Consider the following 15,753-nt stretch of genomic DNA (forward strand, 5'->3'; position numbering starts at 1 on the left):
ACGCGGACAGGCAACCACTCACGCTCACACCCATGGACAAGTTACCGCAACCAATTCACCGAAAAAACACTGCATGTTTTTGTAGGTGGGAGGAAACCGGAGAACCCAGAGAGAATCCCCACAGACACAGGGAGAACAAACAAACTCCACACAGATGGGGATCGAAACCGGATGCTTCTTGCTGTTTTAGGTAAGTGTTACCCTCTTCTCTACCCAGCTGCCCGCTACCACAGATATTATAAGTATAAGGACATATAACATTTAGTGTTCCTGCAGTATGGGCCACATAATGAGTAATAGGTCATCTGTAGTGATGACAGCGGTACCGTGATTTTGTTTGCTTCGCTCGAGGTGATGTTGAAACACTTGGGTCCACCAGCTGCGATGTGGTCTGACAGTCGCTGTCGGCATTGCACATCAGGGTTTGGAGGAAAGGGAAGACTCCTGCGCTGGGGAGGTTTCGGGGTTTCACATAACCTGGAGGTAACATGACAAAGATAATACTGCGGTAAGCTTTAGATTTCACTAGCACTACTTGAGTCATTCATAGATTAAAACCCTTTATTATGTATTTAGCTGATGTCATATCAATGATTATAGGCAGGAAAAAGACAAATAATTCTGACTTTCGATAATGTGTATGACCTCAAAGTTAATAAATACACCCCACCCAACTAATTGCGTAGGATTTGTTTACTGAGCAAACAGCGGGAGAGGAAATGGTGACATTTCAAACAAATGGCTCACTAGTGTTAAAATACATAATAAAAGCACAAGTATTTATATTGGCATTCAAGGGCAACGAGTTACACAATGAAGGCTAAAGGAAACAAGGAAGAAAATTCCTTCTTTGTTGTTCATTCTCATTGCATTAAAAACTAACTACATCTACGATCACTTTAGAATCTATTCTCACAGTAAATGACATCACACACCACCTGATTCATTTGTGGTAACAGTCGACCATACAGCACTTACAGTAATAAAAGAAAAAGAAGGTTCTCCATAACAGATTTATTTTTGATATGAAGGATCTTCTCATTATTCTGACGGATTCTTTGTAATGTTAAGGTGGGGTTGTTAAAAGAGGACACATGTGATCAAGTTCCAAAAATAAAGGCATAAAAACATCAGGTCAACAGTGCAGGGATGGGCTCCCATCTGAATGGCCATTCACGTCTCAGTTTACTCGATTGTGAAATCATGTTCAACACACATTCTTTATGGTGCCAAAAGTAAAAAAAAAAAAAGAACATGAAAAGTCAATATTTTGTTAATACAAACTTTAGCTAATTAGTTTTAGCTCCCACATTCAGGGATGTTGCCTTCCTCTTTACCATTAATAGAAGGAAAATTAACTTGACTAATTTAATGACCTGGTTGAAAGAGCCAGAAAGTGAAAAAATCTGCTACAATATTTGATTAATTATAGATACATTTAGAAATGAAAATCTTTATTTGTATAAGGGTCTATTTCTCGTTTTCTCAGGGCATCTTATCGGCAACGTGAAATTGGCACGTACGCATTTCCACTATGACGGATTGAAAGCTTTATTTTCTTTCTTTGTTCCAAGTTTTTATTTTTGCACAGAGCATTAATTTATTTGTGATTGTATTATCATTATAGTCGAAATCCAACAAGGACCTAGATAAAGATGCTGTGGAGTTTCCTACTTACATGCTTCTTTTATTACTGGAGGGAACTGGTAGCGCGTCACAGCTATGATGATAAAGATGATCACAGGCCAGACGACCAGAGTCAAGGACCAAATCTAGAGGAAAACGTATTAAACATGAATATCTTTCCCCTTTATCTCTCTATTTATCTGAGTCAGAAAGTGCTGCCATTAATGTAATTAACTCCTAATTATATCTAGGGGTAAAAGAATGAAAAGAACAACACACTCACAGGTTGTCTGATGACCATCAGCCAATTCTTCCAGAGAAGAAGTTTGAGCTGCTGGAAGAAAGCCATCAGTAATGGAGGCTGAAATGACACAATATATTAAAATTATCCATTTGATGTCAACCTTGTATTTAAGGAGTACTTATCTTATCCAGTGGTCAGAGAAGAGATACAGATTTTTTTTATAAGAAACATATTATTGATATTCACAGTAGATATATAAAAGTTGATCCATGTGAATGAAGTAAAATATGATGAAAATAAACTGTGTAATTAAACCATGTCTTAATAATGTCATATTGTAAGAACCATTTGGCCTACCTGGATGCTTCTGCTCTGTCAAACAGTCCAATTATTACTGATCATGGCACTATGAGACTCCCAGGAGGCTCTTTGCAATAGTGAATTATGGGAAGAAGAAAATAACCCCAAATAAAATAACAAAATCCTTTCCAAAGAATCAAACAAAAAATGCTTGTCGAATCACGAGAAGAATCCTTAAAAAGAAAGAATGTAACAACACACTCCGATCCTCGCCTCTTGTCACGGTAGCAGCGACACCTGTGTCATGAGGCACCTGCGGAGAAGAGCGTGAACGCACAGCAAAACGAAAGCACCGCCCTCCAGGGAACTAGTGAAGGGACTTTTTTTTTTTTACTTCGAGTTTGTGATAGAAGAGCATATTTTGGATTTCAGACTGTTTCAACGCTAAGCCTTAGCCTTACATGTTTTAGAGTGTGTTTACTCCCTAGCAATTATATTGTACTGACATTTGCAATTCATCCAGAAGTTCTAAAAAAATATTTTTTTCCATTAAAAAAAAATCTTTATTTCAGTTTGTGCAAATACAGAGAAATGAAAACATACTAATGTGCTTTAGTTTTCCTTACTAGGAAGGAGATTTTTCACACAAACAATATCAGTCTTAGCTACATTTACACAAAACCGTGGATCAGATTTGAGCATCAGACAAAAAAAAAATCATTTTATCTTTGTTTTATCAAATAGTTAATACCATTCTATGCCAAACATGTATGCACTTTCTGCTACGATTTTGTTCATGTTTATGAATACAGTTCTTGTCAAAACATCATTTGATAAAATAAAACCATTATATCTTTATTTGATGTAACATACTGGCACAAGGAAATAAAATACCTGTTAAACACATCATCAGCTTTATAAATGATCTATTCAGCTGTCATAAATGTCACGAGATGTAATGCATGACAAAGAAAAAACATTCAGCATAGCGGGTTGGGTAGGTAGATTACAAGGAAGACGTGATACCCTTGTATTGTGAAACAAAAGAAAATGTTTCAGAAAAAGGCAGGTCTACTGGTTTTCCGTCTTGGCCACCACAAGGGAAGATTGTTCGATTAGCCAAAGCTTGTTGTTGTGCCAAACCAAAGACAAATCAGCTTCCTTAAAGTTGACTTAGGCAAAGTTCTTCCATTTTGTAACTCATATTTGAGCTCAATGACTAATTCAAAATTCTTGTGTGCTTCGTTAGAAGTCAACCCATAATGGTTTTGTTATTTATTATTTTACTTTTGGCTTTCCCCATCAGGCGTGGCCACAGTAAATCAACTTTCCCCACTTCACCATGTCCTTTGCACCGTCCTCCCCAACACCAGCCACTCTCATGTCCTCCCTCACTACGTCCATGTATCTTCTCCTGGGTCAACCTTTAGCCCTGTTAGTTCCATCCTCAACCTCCTTCTACCGATATAGCTTTTGTTACTTATTATTGACAAAAACTCCACAAGGCATCTTTTAGATAAAAGAAGACCTTATCTTCATGTGTAATTTGTAATTTCTGAATACTTTCCTGGCATCATGTAAAAAAAAATATATAACAGCAAAGGTTCAAGTTTAGATGGTCAATCTTCGAATCTCTGAAAATACTGATCTGTACTTCTATACAAAGCTGTCAGTGGCAGTGAAACTGGTGTTCATTAATCAATACTGGATTTTATTAATGATACCAACCTGTCTCCAAGAATCCACAATCAATACACAAGCTACAAAGTGTTTAAACAAACCACTTCAACACTATAATAATATGCAAATGGTTTGATCACGATGGTCACAACAGACCTGATTGCACAATTCTGAAACCATAAACATTCTGAAAATACCTTGCAGACTCCATGCAGGTCACATTTGCAACAGTTTTTGGCACTTGTGTGTAACAGGAGGTCAGAGGTCTCATCAATAAACAATTTTCCAGTGTGTAGGCTGTTCACACTCCTTCTCCGCGTCCCCACAGAAGCGATTATATGAAACTTTGGGGTTGAAACCCAGGATCTCCCTCTCTTCGTGGATCCGGAACGAGAAGGTTGACACTGATGTTCCGATGAAGTATCTAAAATAAATAATTCGTAAACCATTTTGTCATAAGAGCAGGTTTGTGACACAGAGAGTGTAACATGAGGATTTCAGGTTAAAATAGTTTCCATGAAATGGTGAAAAGTTCTGCGTTTGCTGGTATTCTAGTAAATGAGACAGAAGCTTGTCTGTCACCAATAATTACCTTCTCTCAAATTCGTTGCCAATAATGATAAAATTCAAATCAAAAGGCACCACATGATGAAAAGACCTGTTTATTTATTTACCTCGCGTGGGCACATATCCACTGGTCGACGATGGCCACCCCTCCATCTTTTAGGAGATCCAGGTCCTCCGCTGACGGCTCAAATCGCACCATTTGTGGTAAAATCTCTTTCAGCTCCCTTAGCTCTAGGTTGTAAATGGCACAATTGTCTTATTAAAAATGTGTAACAAAATATATAGAATAAAATCAAGTCTTAGATTTTAAATTAAAAGTTCATCATCTGCAAAAATGGAGGACAACTTAAACGTCTCCGTTTCGTCATCACCTTCTGAAGCTGCATCCGTTGCCACAAACACATTGTCGAGTTTGTGTTTTTTCATCAAGCTGCGTATTTTTTTGACTGCCCCCTTCAAGCTGGGTACATCTTCTCGGTGGCCCCAGATAAAGTCCTTCCGGCGTAGGTGGACACCCAGATATGGGCCCCCTTTAGCAGAGCCCAGTTTGGCCTGAGGAACAAAGAAAGGAACAGACCTTTGTTAAATCATTGTGTGAACCTTGAAAGCAGACCTTTTCAAAAGTCTGAAATCAACGTTTTTTTTCCTCAAATTCAAATAATCTGACAACTCAGGACAAGACTCAGCAGTCCACCTGCACTTGAAAGAAACAGGACACTCCTTTGAGGACAGTAATGTCCAGGTTTTAGCCAGGGACAAGAGACGGTTTGAGAGGAGATAAATAAGCTATTTTTGTCAAACTGGAAAACCCATCCCTGAACAGAGGCGGAGAATTAAGACGCCATCTATCAGCAACATACAGTGCAGTGTTGACCTCCATCCCCAGAAACTACAACACCCACACACATCTGGGTGCAGCTCAACATAATAGCTCACACAAGGAAGGGGCGGGACGACGACGCCTCCATGGACGCCTAACGAGTCTTATTGTCTTGGTGGTTTCGGTCCTTTGTTTTCTGCTCCAACAGGACTATTAGTATCTGGACCATGATCAAGCCCGACAAAACCTGTTCTCAAACTCTTGCGAAATTCCGTTTATAACTTGAGAGTACTTTTCCGTGACTCCGTCAAACGTCTAAGATGCAGAGGCATCGTCTTTCGGCACCATCTGCACAGAAGGAAGGTGCAGCACCTTTTTTCTGTGTAAAAGTTTATATTCAAAATAATCTGACCAAATATTCCAAAAACCATAACGACAGATGATTGCAAACAAGCACTGAGCAGCAAAATGTGTGATTGATATGATTTGAACACCGACTCACGTTCATGCGAGTCCAGTCCTCGCTGTAAACCGTGTGGTCGCCGTCGTCCGTAGAGTTCAGGTACTTTGCTCTGAAGTCGTCTCCTATGAGTCGCAGATGCTTGGCGAAAACCATACTGCGGCGAGTCTAAGGTAATCAGTTTACAGACAATATGGCGCATCTTAATATCATGGAAAAAAGAATAGATTATAGAAATGCTTAAGGTACACACTAGTAATACCTAGATATACGAGTGCTTTGACATACGAGTATTCCGAGATGCAAGAAATATTTTGCTTTGAGATGCGAGCATAAATTTCAGATATGCGCACCCTTCCAAATGCTACCGCTAGATGGCAGAGCGCCGCGAACGCTCCAAGCACGCTTCACTCGTTGAGTCGATTTTCACAGTGTTTGGGAATATTCTTTATAATAAGCGATGGGTGCAAAGAAGGCGAGCAGTAAAGACGGCGGTGAGAAGTAAAGACTCGTGATGACGATGGAGATGAAGCATGAAATTATCCTCCTCCTCCTCCTCCTCCATGCGCTAACGTCTGTCTCAAAGCTAAAACACATTTTATATTACAGCAATACTGTATATAATTTATTATATCATTTTGCATGTGTGAATCTATATAGCAAGTAATAACGCTTTTTCCATTGTTAGAGTGATTTTAGACGGATGGAAAGGACAAAAAAATGTAAGTTATTTTATATGTGAAAAATTGACTTGACATACGAACAAATTGAGTTACGAGCTCGGTCCAGGAATAATTATACTCGTATGTCAAGGTATTACTGTACATACAGCACCATCATTACTCTCAGCTCACTTACGTCCCAGTAGTCCTTTCCAGCGTAGTGATCATGGAGAAGAGTCTCTGCTCGGTCTAGCATGAATGATCTGAAAAAAATAGTGGCATTCGTGACAATGTCATCAATATCAAGAACAGGTTTATCCGTTTTTTCCTGTAAGTAATACCACATTTAATTAACAGGAATATCAGATCACCAGCTTTTCAAACTACCCTCGGAGGATCAAAGATTCCAGAATAAAGATTCATGCTTAACGACATTGTTTTAGCAACATGTTAATCTGTGTGGATGTTTTATCTAGTCAGATAGCTTCACCTGACATTCAATATTCACAATGGGATTAGTAATTGATACTTGCTCCATATTGTATCTGACTACAGTAGACTTGCGAGAATGGCGGCAATTGAGAAGATGGTAGAATAGCAATAATCTCCTTGTGTAAAATGAGCTGCTCTCTCAGGCTGTAGATCAGATGTGTGTTGGGAGGACAGATCACTGTGGCACGCCATTATCATTTTAGATGCTAGTGATTGTTCATATCTTTTGTCTCCACAGTATGACAGAATACAATTCTAAACATATAAATATGTTTGTTTTTAATCCCTTACTTCATGACGTAGCCTAGCGGCTACTGAATATAATTACATTGTAATTCAAATATAATTTAAATACATTTATTGGACAGAAACTCACAATTGCCACAAAATTAACAGATATAACAACATATAATATAACAAAGACGCATTATACATGGCTGATGGTTGTTAAAAAACGTCATTGAGCTGTGAGCATGTTAACATTTCACCATGTAGACTCACGTCACTGTGATGTTTTTCTGAAGAAGTGGAGCCATGATGGAGGCATGGCCTTGTGCTGATATGCATTTCACATTTCGAGCTCTTGTCTCCTCATAACCCCAGAACCAGCCCCTTGGAAACAGACACAGATCAGATAAATAAGAATAACGGTTAGGGCGAGGGTGACTTAAACAGGCAGTAACCACATCAGTGTCGTAATAGAAACAGTTTTAAATTATTTCAGGTGTTTGTGCATTGTGTGGCTTTACCTGTAATAGCCCTGTTCATCTTGAGAGTACATTGACTTCTCAACGCACGGCCGCTCATCGACCTTTTCCTCCCATTTGCCATCAGTCCATCCCTCAGCATAATTTTGCAGTACAAGAACCTGGTCTATGAATGGGCCTCCATTCTCTAAACCCACAGAAGTCCAAAAAACATACACACACGGTGTGTTTGACTGCGTTTTAAACTGAGAAATATATTTTTGGTCAGTAAAAAAAAAAAAAAATCTCACCAGCAATGAACTCCTCATACTCGATGACAGGCACATTGGCGTGCAGGCTAGTGAGGCTGAAGAAATCTCCCCATGGGATACGCATCTGGTGGATATGCGGGCTCTGCCAGTGGTAGAGGCGACCCCATGGAGGAAGAACCAAAACCCAGTCATCCCCATCCTTCCTCAAAGTCTTCACCAGCGAGGCCATGCGGATGTAGACATCTCTCCGGAGGTTGAAACCCTCTGGGGGGTTCACATCATACAAAAGATACCTGAGGCACAAACGACACGAGGTCATCGTGAGCAGGTTCAACGTGTAAAACAGTAAAATATATCTGGACAGCATGTCTAATCTCTCATAGTTGGGAACTCGAAGAAAGCGTAGGCCTGTGCCGAGGCTATAAACTCACCCACAAACTGCATGTTTCACTGAACTGCAAGACCTTTACTACCATCTAGTGGACTGACAGGTTCAAGGCATTAAATCTACCAAGAGCAAATGATAAAGAATCTGCTAAAATATTTATGTATCTGGCCCAAAATGAAAAGTATGCACCGAATATGATTGAATACTGACAGCATATCCTCTCTGGCGGAATGAAAAATAATGCATCCAATCACGGCATTTAAAATATCAAATATCACATGAACGACAAAACGAGGGTTACATTTTGTCAGCATGCAGCTGATATGATCCACATTATGTTTACTCCAGGACTTAGAGATAGACATATATATTAATGAATTGTAAATATAAGTGGTTAACATAATCTAACATTAACTAACCAGGCGTTTCCTGCCCTGTGACAAGATTTGGGAGGTAACTTGTTAAAACTTGATAATGGCCACTGTCTCATCGATAATCGTACAGAACCATGAATTAAAAAAACAAGAAAATATCTTTATGGGATGGCCTGAGAGTCATTCTTCAGCACTGTATTAATTGTTTTATTGTGTTGTAAATCGTTATATTATGTTTTCATTTGATTTTAGGCGAGGTCAAGAGCTGTTTTTTTTTAAATCATTTATATTTTATAACATGCACCAGCTAGGACACAATGACTTTACAGGATCGTATTCTGTCCTTTTTATGACTAGAATACATACAGTGCGAACAAATGATGATGAAACTAACACTGCTGGGTCACATCTTCAATGGACAAACTTCAAAGTCCTTAGCCTCACAAGAACAGGGCTATATTATGTTTCCCAGACTACTAATATAAAGATGTAAGCATTATAATCCCACCGTTAACATTACTCTTAATGTTTGCTAATGGACCATTTACATGCTGAATTCCAAAACACAATCGACTTTTGCAACCTGTATCAGGTCGAATGAGCATATATGACTATAATACACACAAAAAAAGAAATGAATAATAAATGTATATGCACATATTGTTAAAGCAGAGTAATTCGAGGTAATCTAAGAGTAGTCTAACATTAGCACGGAGTAGTTAGCTGTCCGTAAACTCACCTCAGATTCCTCGCTGCAGCGGTGGATACGGAAGCCGTGCGGCTCGCGCTGAATACATTGTCACTGTTTACTTTTTTTAATGTTGCGAACGCGACGAAAATAGAGGAAAAAAATGAAGTAAAATAAAACAACGAAGCAACGAATAGCACTGGGATATGTATTGGTCTGTGCGCCATATTTCCGCCGAACCACGCATTTCCGGAAAGCTAAAAAAAAAAGAAAAGAAAAGCGTCTGTAGTTACCTAGCAACCAGTGACGCACTAGATCCATGTGCCGACAAATTCGTAAAACCCTGACTCAGGATTGATACTGACCTCTGTTGGTCAGGATTAGAACGACATCAAATTTGTTGCTCGGCAGTTTTAGTTATGGATTTACATACAATGTCACACGTAAAGTATGTTTATCTGTCTCTTGTCTGCTCTTTTCTACAATTATTTCATAACATTGTCTGTTCAATTCAGTCAATTCAGGACAAAAACATTTATGCCTTCAAGCGGCCTTATTGGTGTTTGTGGGCTGGATTCTATGATGTCCTGCAGAGCAATGAGTGTATGAGTGGCATATGGTAATACGAGAGATTTATGTAGCAGAAAAGTGATTATATGCATTATATTCACAAATATTACAGATGCTTGGTGGTGTGGTGCAGCTGAAATTTCATCTTCCTGTGACTAATTACATCATGCTTTCAATGGCCTATACTAATGTGCACTAACAAATTCAAGAGTCCCTGCCAACATTCAGGATCAAAATTAGAATCACAAGCAGCTTTATTGACCAAGTTTTTTTTTCACACAAAAGAATTAGATTCGTGTTTAATTTTGCTGACGAAGTACAAGATGTTAGGAATTTAAAAGTTAAAAATGGGATAAAGGTACAAATTTAAGGAAGAAAGGAGCAGAAAACCTCGGAACAGTAGTGTAAGCCCAGTTGATCATTGCAGGGTGAAGTGAGGAAGTTGAAGTTGTTAAAGTAGTCTGTGAAGTTGTTTCCTTCATGTCCTGTAGGGAGGAAAACAACACACAATTACACAAGAATGAATTACAAATTACACAAGAAGGGAAATGCAGGTGAAAATGGAAAGGTGTGACTAACATAATAGCACAACGCATGGAACAGGTAAGGGAAAGAAAAGAACTGAAAACACAGATAATGGAGAATCAATAAGCTAAAATAGATCAGAAGAAAAGAAAAGAGAAGCTGTGACTTGGAAGTGACTCCAAAAGAAGCAATAAATAACTGACTAAATAGAGAGCCACGATAATTATATGATATTGAACTGGATGAAGAAATGTTTGTATTTAATATGTCTTATATCTAAAGTTTTAAAGAAAGACAAGAAATGAAATCGTAATCTCTGATCTGATACTTTAAATCAGATCAGTAGGAAACTGAAGTAAAGATGCTTTCCTTGGGGCACAACTTTTATTGTAGTTCAACAGTCATAATTCCTCAAATATATTTTTCCATCCATTAATATGTAGTATTTGCTCAGAATGATAGAATTGTAATTAGTGATGTAATCACCAATCTGTCGACTGACTTCCATATCATTATCCTCACAGATTAAAGGCTGAAGATCATTTCTGGACCCCCCCCCGATGGGTCTGATGAGCAATAAGGCTGACCACCTACACCAAATTGTGAAGTAATGAAGGTTAATGTCTGTTGACTACATGCTTTGTATAATTAAAGAAAGGACAATCAAAGTTATTCACAATACCACAGTTTACATGTTGACAGTGTTGTCTTTCTGTGTTGTCTTTCTGGTTTAATGCTGCCTGTTGACATCTAAGCTGTCCAAGAGCTTCACTTTTAATGAGTACCTCAGAGGGGAAAGTGTTATTGTGTTTAAGGCGCTAAAGACAGTGGAGTGCGTGCAGTAATGATGGTACAGCAGGTCAACAGGTCATTAGCTGCACTGTCCACTGAGAGCAATTAATAAGACAACAGCACTCTGCTGAGACCTTTGCCTCTGATTCAGATAAACAGGCAACAAGTTAGTGCACTTTCAGTCTTATTTTCATACTGAAAACAAATTAGCATTGTGTTTCATTTTAATGAAGTTCTTTATCAATTATCAGCAATATGAGTTTCATCTGTCTGTTTGTCAGCAAGATAACTCAAAACGTTCAGGATGGATCTGGATGACATTTTCAGGAAATGTTGGGAATGTTACCAGGAACCGATTAGAACATTTTGGTGACAACCCATAAGAGATCCTGGCTTCTGAATTACTTTTAATCTTTCGTTAACATTGCAGTCAATGGAGCTTCAAAATTTGTTCCTCAATATCTCGGTTGATTATCGATTAATGTTTATGGAATTTGACACAGATTTGGGATGGGGACTTCTATCTTAGCACCAAATTTTATCCAACTCGGATCCATAATTGAGTCAGTAAAAAATATTTAAGTTGAAATTTGTTATTGTTATTTTTTGTCAGTATTTCTTTCTTTTGTATGTACAAATAGTACATATTTTTATACATGTTCGAAAATAAATTGTATTAATTCAAAACCGCATTTACAGATTCAAAAATCTGTTACAAATGAAATACGGAATATATATGGAATTCTTCACAGTCATGCAAAGTGGGGCTTTATCTTAGCATCAAATTTCACCCAGATAAGATCCAGAACGGAGTCAGTAAAAATATTTAATTTTAAATTCGAAAAACCCTATTTACTGATTCAAAAATCAGTTACAAATACACATCAACTCCGATTCACTTTTAATGTTCATGGTGTATAAATGAACCAATTTAGAACCTGTTGATGATGACCCAGATCACCATGTGGATGGTGTAAGGATGGGAATGAGCTGCTTGGAGGATATCTGGCTCTCTGGGTGTTTTTCTAGCTCACTCTATAATCAAATATAAATATGACAGACAACAATTGAACATTCTAAGCGTAAGGCATATAACAATATGTGCCTTAAACATTAATTACAACTGCTATAAGGAGAGAGAGCCAACAATAGACATAATGCTTCAAGTACATTGTCTGGACAAGATTTGATCAGGCAAGGTAGTGACGTTATCATAACGATGGCACAAAGGAATGAATGTGGGCGGTAAGTTCCAGGGAGTGGGAGTGGTCTTGACTGTCTTACATTTTAATGGATAATAATTTGATCCATTATTTATTTATTTACAGTTGTACTTCAAACACAACTGTGTAATTACAATAAGGGTGCAGACGTATTTATTTTATTTATTGCAGTGTTTTTTTTTATATATCTCCATGTCTTTTTTTCAAATTCGTCTGTTGCCGGTCATTTTTGTTCAGTCAGGTTTGTTTCTTTGTTTGTAGCGGTTTGCCTTAGATATTTTTATATTGTGGCCTCACCCGCCGCCTTCTGCACTGTTGAGGGAACTTTACTGGGACCTTCTCATTTACACATATATACCGGTACTCTGTTTTACTCCTTCTCACCTTCATTCCTCTCTTTTCTACAGCAGATCTCCACTTCTCTAAATTCTCTTCTACCTGCTCTCACTGCATATCACAATGTAATCTGCAAATATCATATTCCAAGGAGCTTCCTGTCTCACCTCATCTGTTAGTCTATCCATCACCATGGCAAATAAAAAGGGGCTCATAGCTGATCCCTGGTGCATCTCACCTCTAGACTAAGCTTCCCTGCTGTTGTACAACTGTCATACATTTCCTGAACTACTCTGACATACTTCTCTGCCAGTCTAGACTTCCTCATGCAGTACCACAGTTCCTCTCTTTGCACCCTGTCAGATGCTTTCTCTAGATCTACAAAGACACAATGCACCTCCTTCTGACCTCCCCTGTACTTCTCCATTGCTAGCCTCAACGCAAACATTGTCGATGACTCCCACTCTGTTCTGGACCGTCTAAGGCCATCTTGTAAATAACAGCAATACATACACTTCTTTTCTTGCCACTCTACTATGAGCACAGGATCAGTAATCAGTTTCAAGTCTCATGTGCATTACGTCATTTGCTGTCACTGCCATGAGACAACATAAAGGCATGTGAGCACACTGGGTCAGGTGTAGGTAGGCACAGCATAGAGTGCTTGTCACCTTCCACTATATTTGATTGTGTAAATGCTTCTAGGTGGTATTATTGTATTGTTGTGTAGAAAACATTAAACTATATAACCTTGTGATGGATAACGCCTCAGTAATTACCATGTTTACTCTTTCAGGATTGAACGACATAGCCAACTACAGAGTTACTCTCTTCTCTCTCACTTTACTGTGTTACTGTATGATTTGGCTGGTGAATTTGACCATAATTGTGACAGTCATTTTTGATACAAATCTTCATGAACCCATGTATATCTTCCTCTGTAACATGTGCATCAATTCATTGTATGGGACGTTGGGCTTTTATCCAAAATTCCTCATTGATCTTCTGTCTGCCACTCATGTCATTTCTTATGCCGGATGCTTCCTCCAGGGTTTTGTGTTGCATTCCTCAGCCGCTGCTGATTTGTCCATTTTAGTACTAATGTCATATGACAGGTATGTGGCTATATGTCGACCTCTGGTGTACCGCTTGGTGATGACTAGACAAAGGATGTCGGTGTTAATATTTGTTGCTTGGCTCCTACCATTTTGTCTGATGCTCATTAGCACAATATCAACATTAACTTTAAGATTATGTGGTTCACACATACCAAAAATCTACTGTGTTAATTTTTTGATTGGTAATCTCGCTTGTTCAATATCTATTTCAAATAAATTCATCCGAGCATTTAATTATTCCTTCTATTTTGCTCATTTCATTTTTGTCACCTGGTCTTACATGAAGCTCATCAGAATGTGCCGAGCATCCAGAAAGAACAGGAGCAAATTTATGCAAACATGTTTGCCACATTTATTATGTTTAATCATCTTTGTTACGTGTTTGCTTTTTGATTTGTTGTACATGAGGTTCGGCTCAAAACACTTATCACAAGGTTTACAAAATTTTATGGCAATGGAATATCTCCTTATCCCGCCACTATTCAATCCTTTGATCTATGGTTTAATCTTGACAAAAATAAGAATTCAAATTCAAAGTGTTTTGAGTCGAAAACATGCATAAAAAACATCATGAGGTCTTGATCAATGAAATCTTTTTTTATACATATGCATTTGCAGGTTGTTCAAATGTATGAATGGATGTGCTCAAATGTTCTGTTTACCTGGTAACTGTAAAACTCTCTCAGGGATATTGCAGTAATCAACCATGGTTACACTTTCAGGGTCGACTGAAACTACACTTACTTTCTCTTACTTTCCTCTGTGATCTGGTCATTTTTATCAACCTACATATACTGAATGTTCATCTGTAATCTGTGTACCGTATGCAACTGTAGGCTTTTACAACAATTTCCAAAAGGACTTCACTGACATATCATGTTGGATCAAATTATTATGTTTAGTTGTACTTTATTTGTGATTCTTTTTTTTGTAAAGCACTCAGCATTTTAAATGTGCATGTGCTGTTTATTCAATTTTAAAATGCACTTTCTTTTCTAATAAATAAGGTTGTGTTTTTCTTTTCTGGTTACGTTAAAGTTATTTGTTTGGTTTATTGTCTATTTTTGTCAGAATGTATAGTATAATGTATATGCAGAATTATTAAATTACTCAGTGTCAAGCTATTTTCTCTTAAATATTTAACCCTCTGATTGGACTTGTTCTTTCAGTCTCATTGTAAAGGGAACATTTCTTTAAAGCCCAGTTAGTGATTACACAACTGTTTTCACAGGTTGCGTTTTTAGTCAGTTAAACCACACACAGATTGTGTTAAAACAGGTAAACATGACCCTTTCAGTTTTTTAGAGCACTTTGCTTGATATATGATTGTCTTCATCCGATTTTTAATTTATTGTTATTTTGCATCTGTGGTGTCACTTATTTTTATTTTGTTATTATTTTGTATCAATTGAGTAATTTAATATTGGGTTTATTGGTATTGTTAAATGTCGATGATTTATGTCCTGAGGATTTTCAACGGAAACAAGACCGTAAGGGCTTTTTTGAAATTCTCCTCTTAGACAGGATGTTTGACTATATTTGTACTGTAATACATGCTACTGTGTGACTGTACTTGTACTCTAACATTCTATCGAATAAATATATTCATTCATTCATTCATCAGACTTCATTATGATGCTATTTACCAGGAATTGTCTTTTCCTTGACTTCTCATGGCAGAGAGTCATTTGCCATTTTCCTCTGCTGGAGTTTAATACCTTAGTTAGTACACCTTAATTAGTGTTACTAACTCACACAATTGACATTTTTTGGTGTCTGTCTGTCTGTGAGCAAGATAATGCAAATAAGTTCTGGACAGATCTGAAATGTTCAGGAAATGTTGGGAATGTTACCACAAACAGATCATTAAATTTAGGTGATGATCCAGAAGAGATCCTGGGTTCTGGATCACTTTGAAATGTTATGTAAT

General features: G+C 37.7%; 2 protein-coding genes across 2 annotated transcripts; one reads left to right on the forward strand and one right to left on the reverse strand.

Annotated features, from left to right (window-relative positions):
- Nucleotides 1–4,120: 4,120 nt before the first annotated feature.
- pofut2 (protein O-fucosyltransferase 2) lies at nt 4,121–9,486 on the reverse strand. Its single transcript, XM_068746668.1, has 9 exons — nt 9,311–9,486; nt 7,849–8,102; nt 7,601–7,745; nt 7,353–7,463; nt 6,556–6,622; nt 5,740–5,865; nt 4,789–4,969; nt 4,525–4,648; nt 4,121–4,274 (listed from the first exon to the last, which is right to left on the reverse strand). Exons 1-9 carry the CDS (start codon nt 9,484–9,486, stop codon nt 4,121–4,123), a joined length of 1,338 nt encoding a protein of 445 aa, XP_068602769.1.
- A 3,972-nt stretch (nt 9,487–13,458) lies between these two features.
- Nucleotides 13,459–14,504, forward strand: LOC137901885 (olfactory receptor 4P4-like). The gene has a single exon (XM_068745915.1). The coding sequence runs from the start codon at nt 13,462–13,464 to the stop codon at nt 14,383–14,385; it is 924 nt and encodes a 307-aa protein (XP_068602016.1). The 5' UTR covers nt 13,459–13,461; the 3' UTR covers nt 14,386–14,504.
- Nucleotides 14,505–15,753: the final 1,249 nt, after the last annotated feature.

The sequence above is a fragment of the Brachionichthys hirsutus genome, chromosome 12 (genome assembly GCF_040956055.1).
Source record: "Brachionichthys hirsutus isolate HB-005 chromosome 12, CSIRO-AGI_Bhir_v1, whole genome shotgun sequence".
Lineage (NCBI taxonomy): Eukaryota > Metazoa > Chordata > Actinopteri > Lophiiformes > Brachionichthyidae > Brachionichthys > Brachionichthys hirsutus.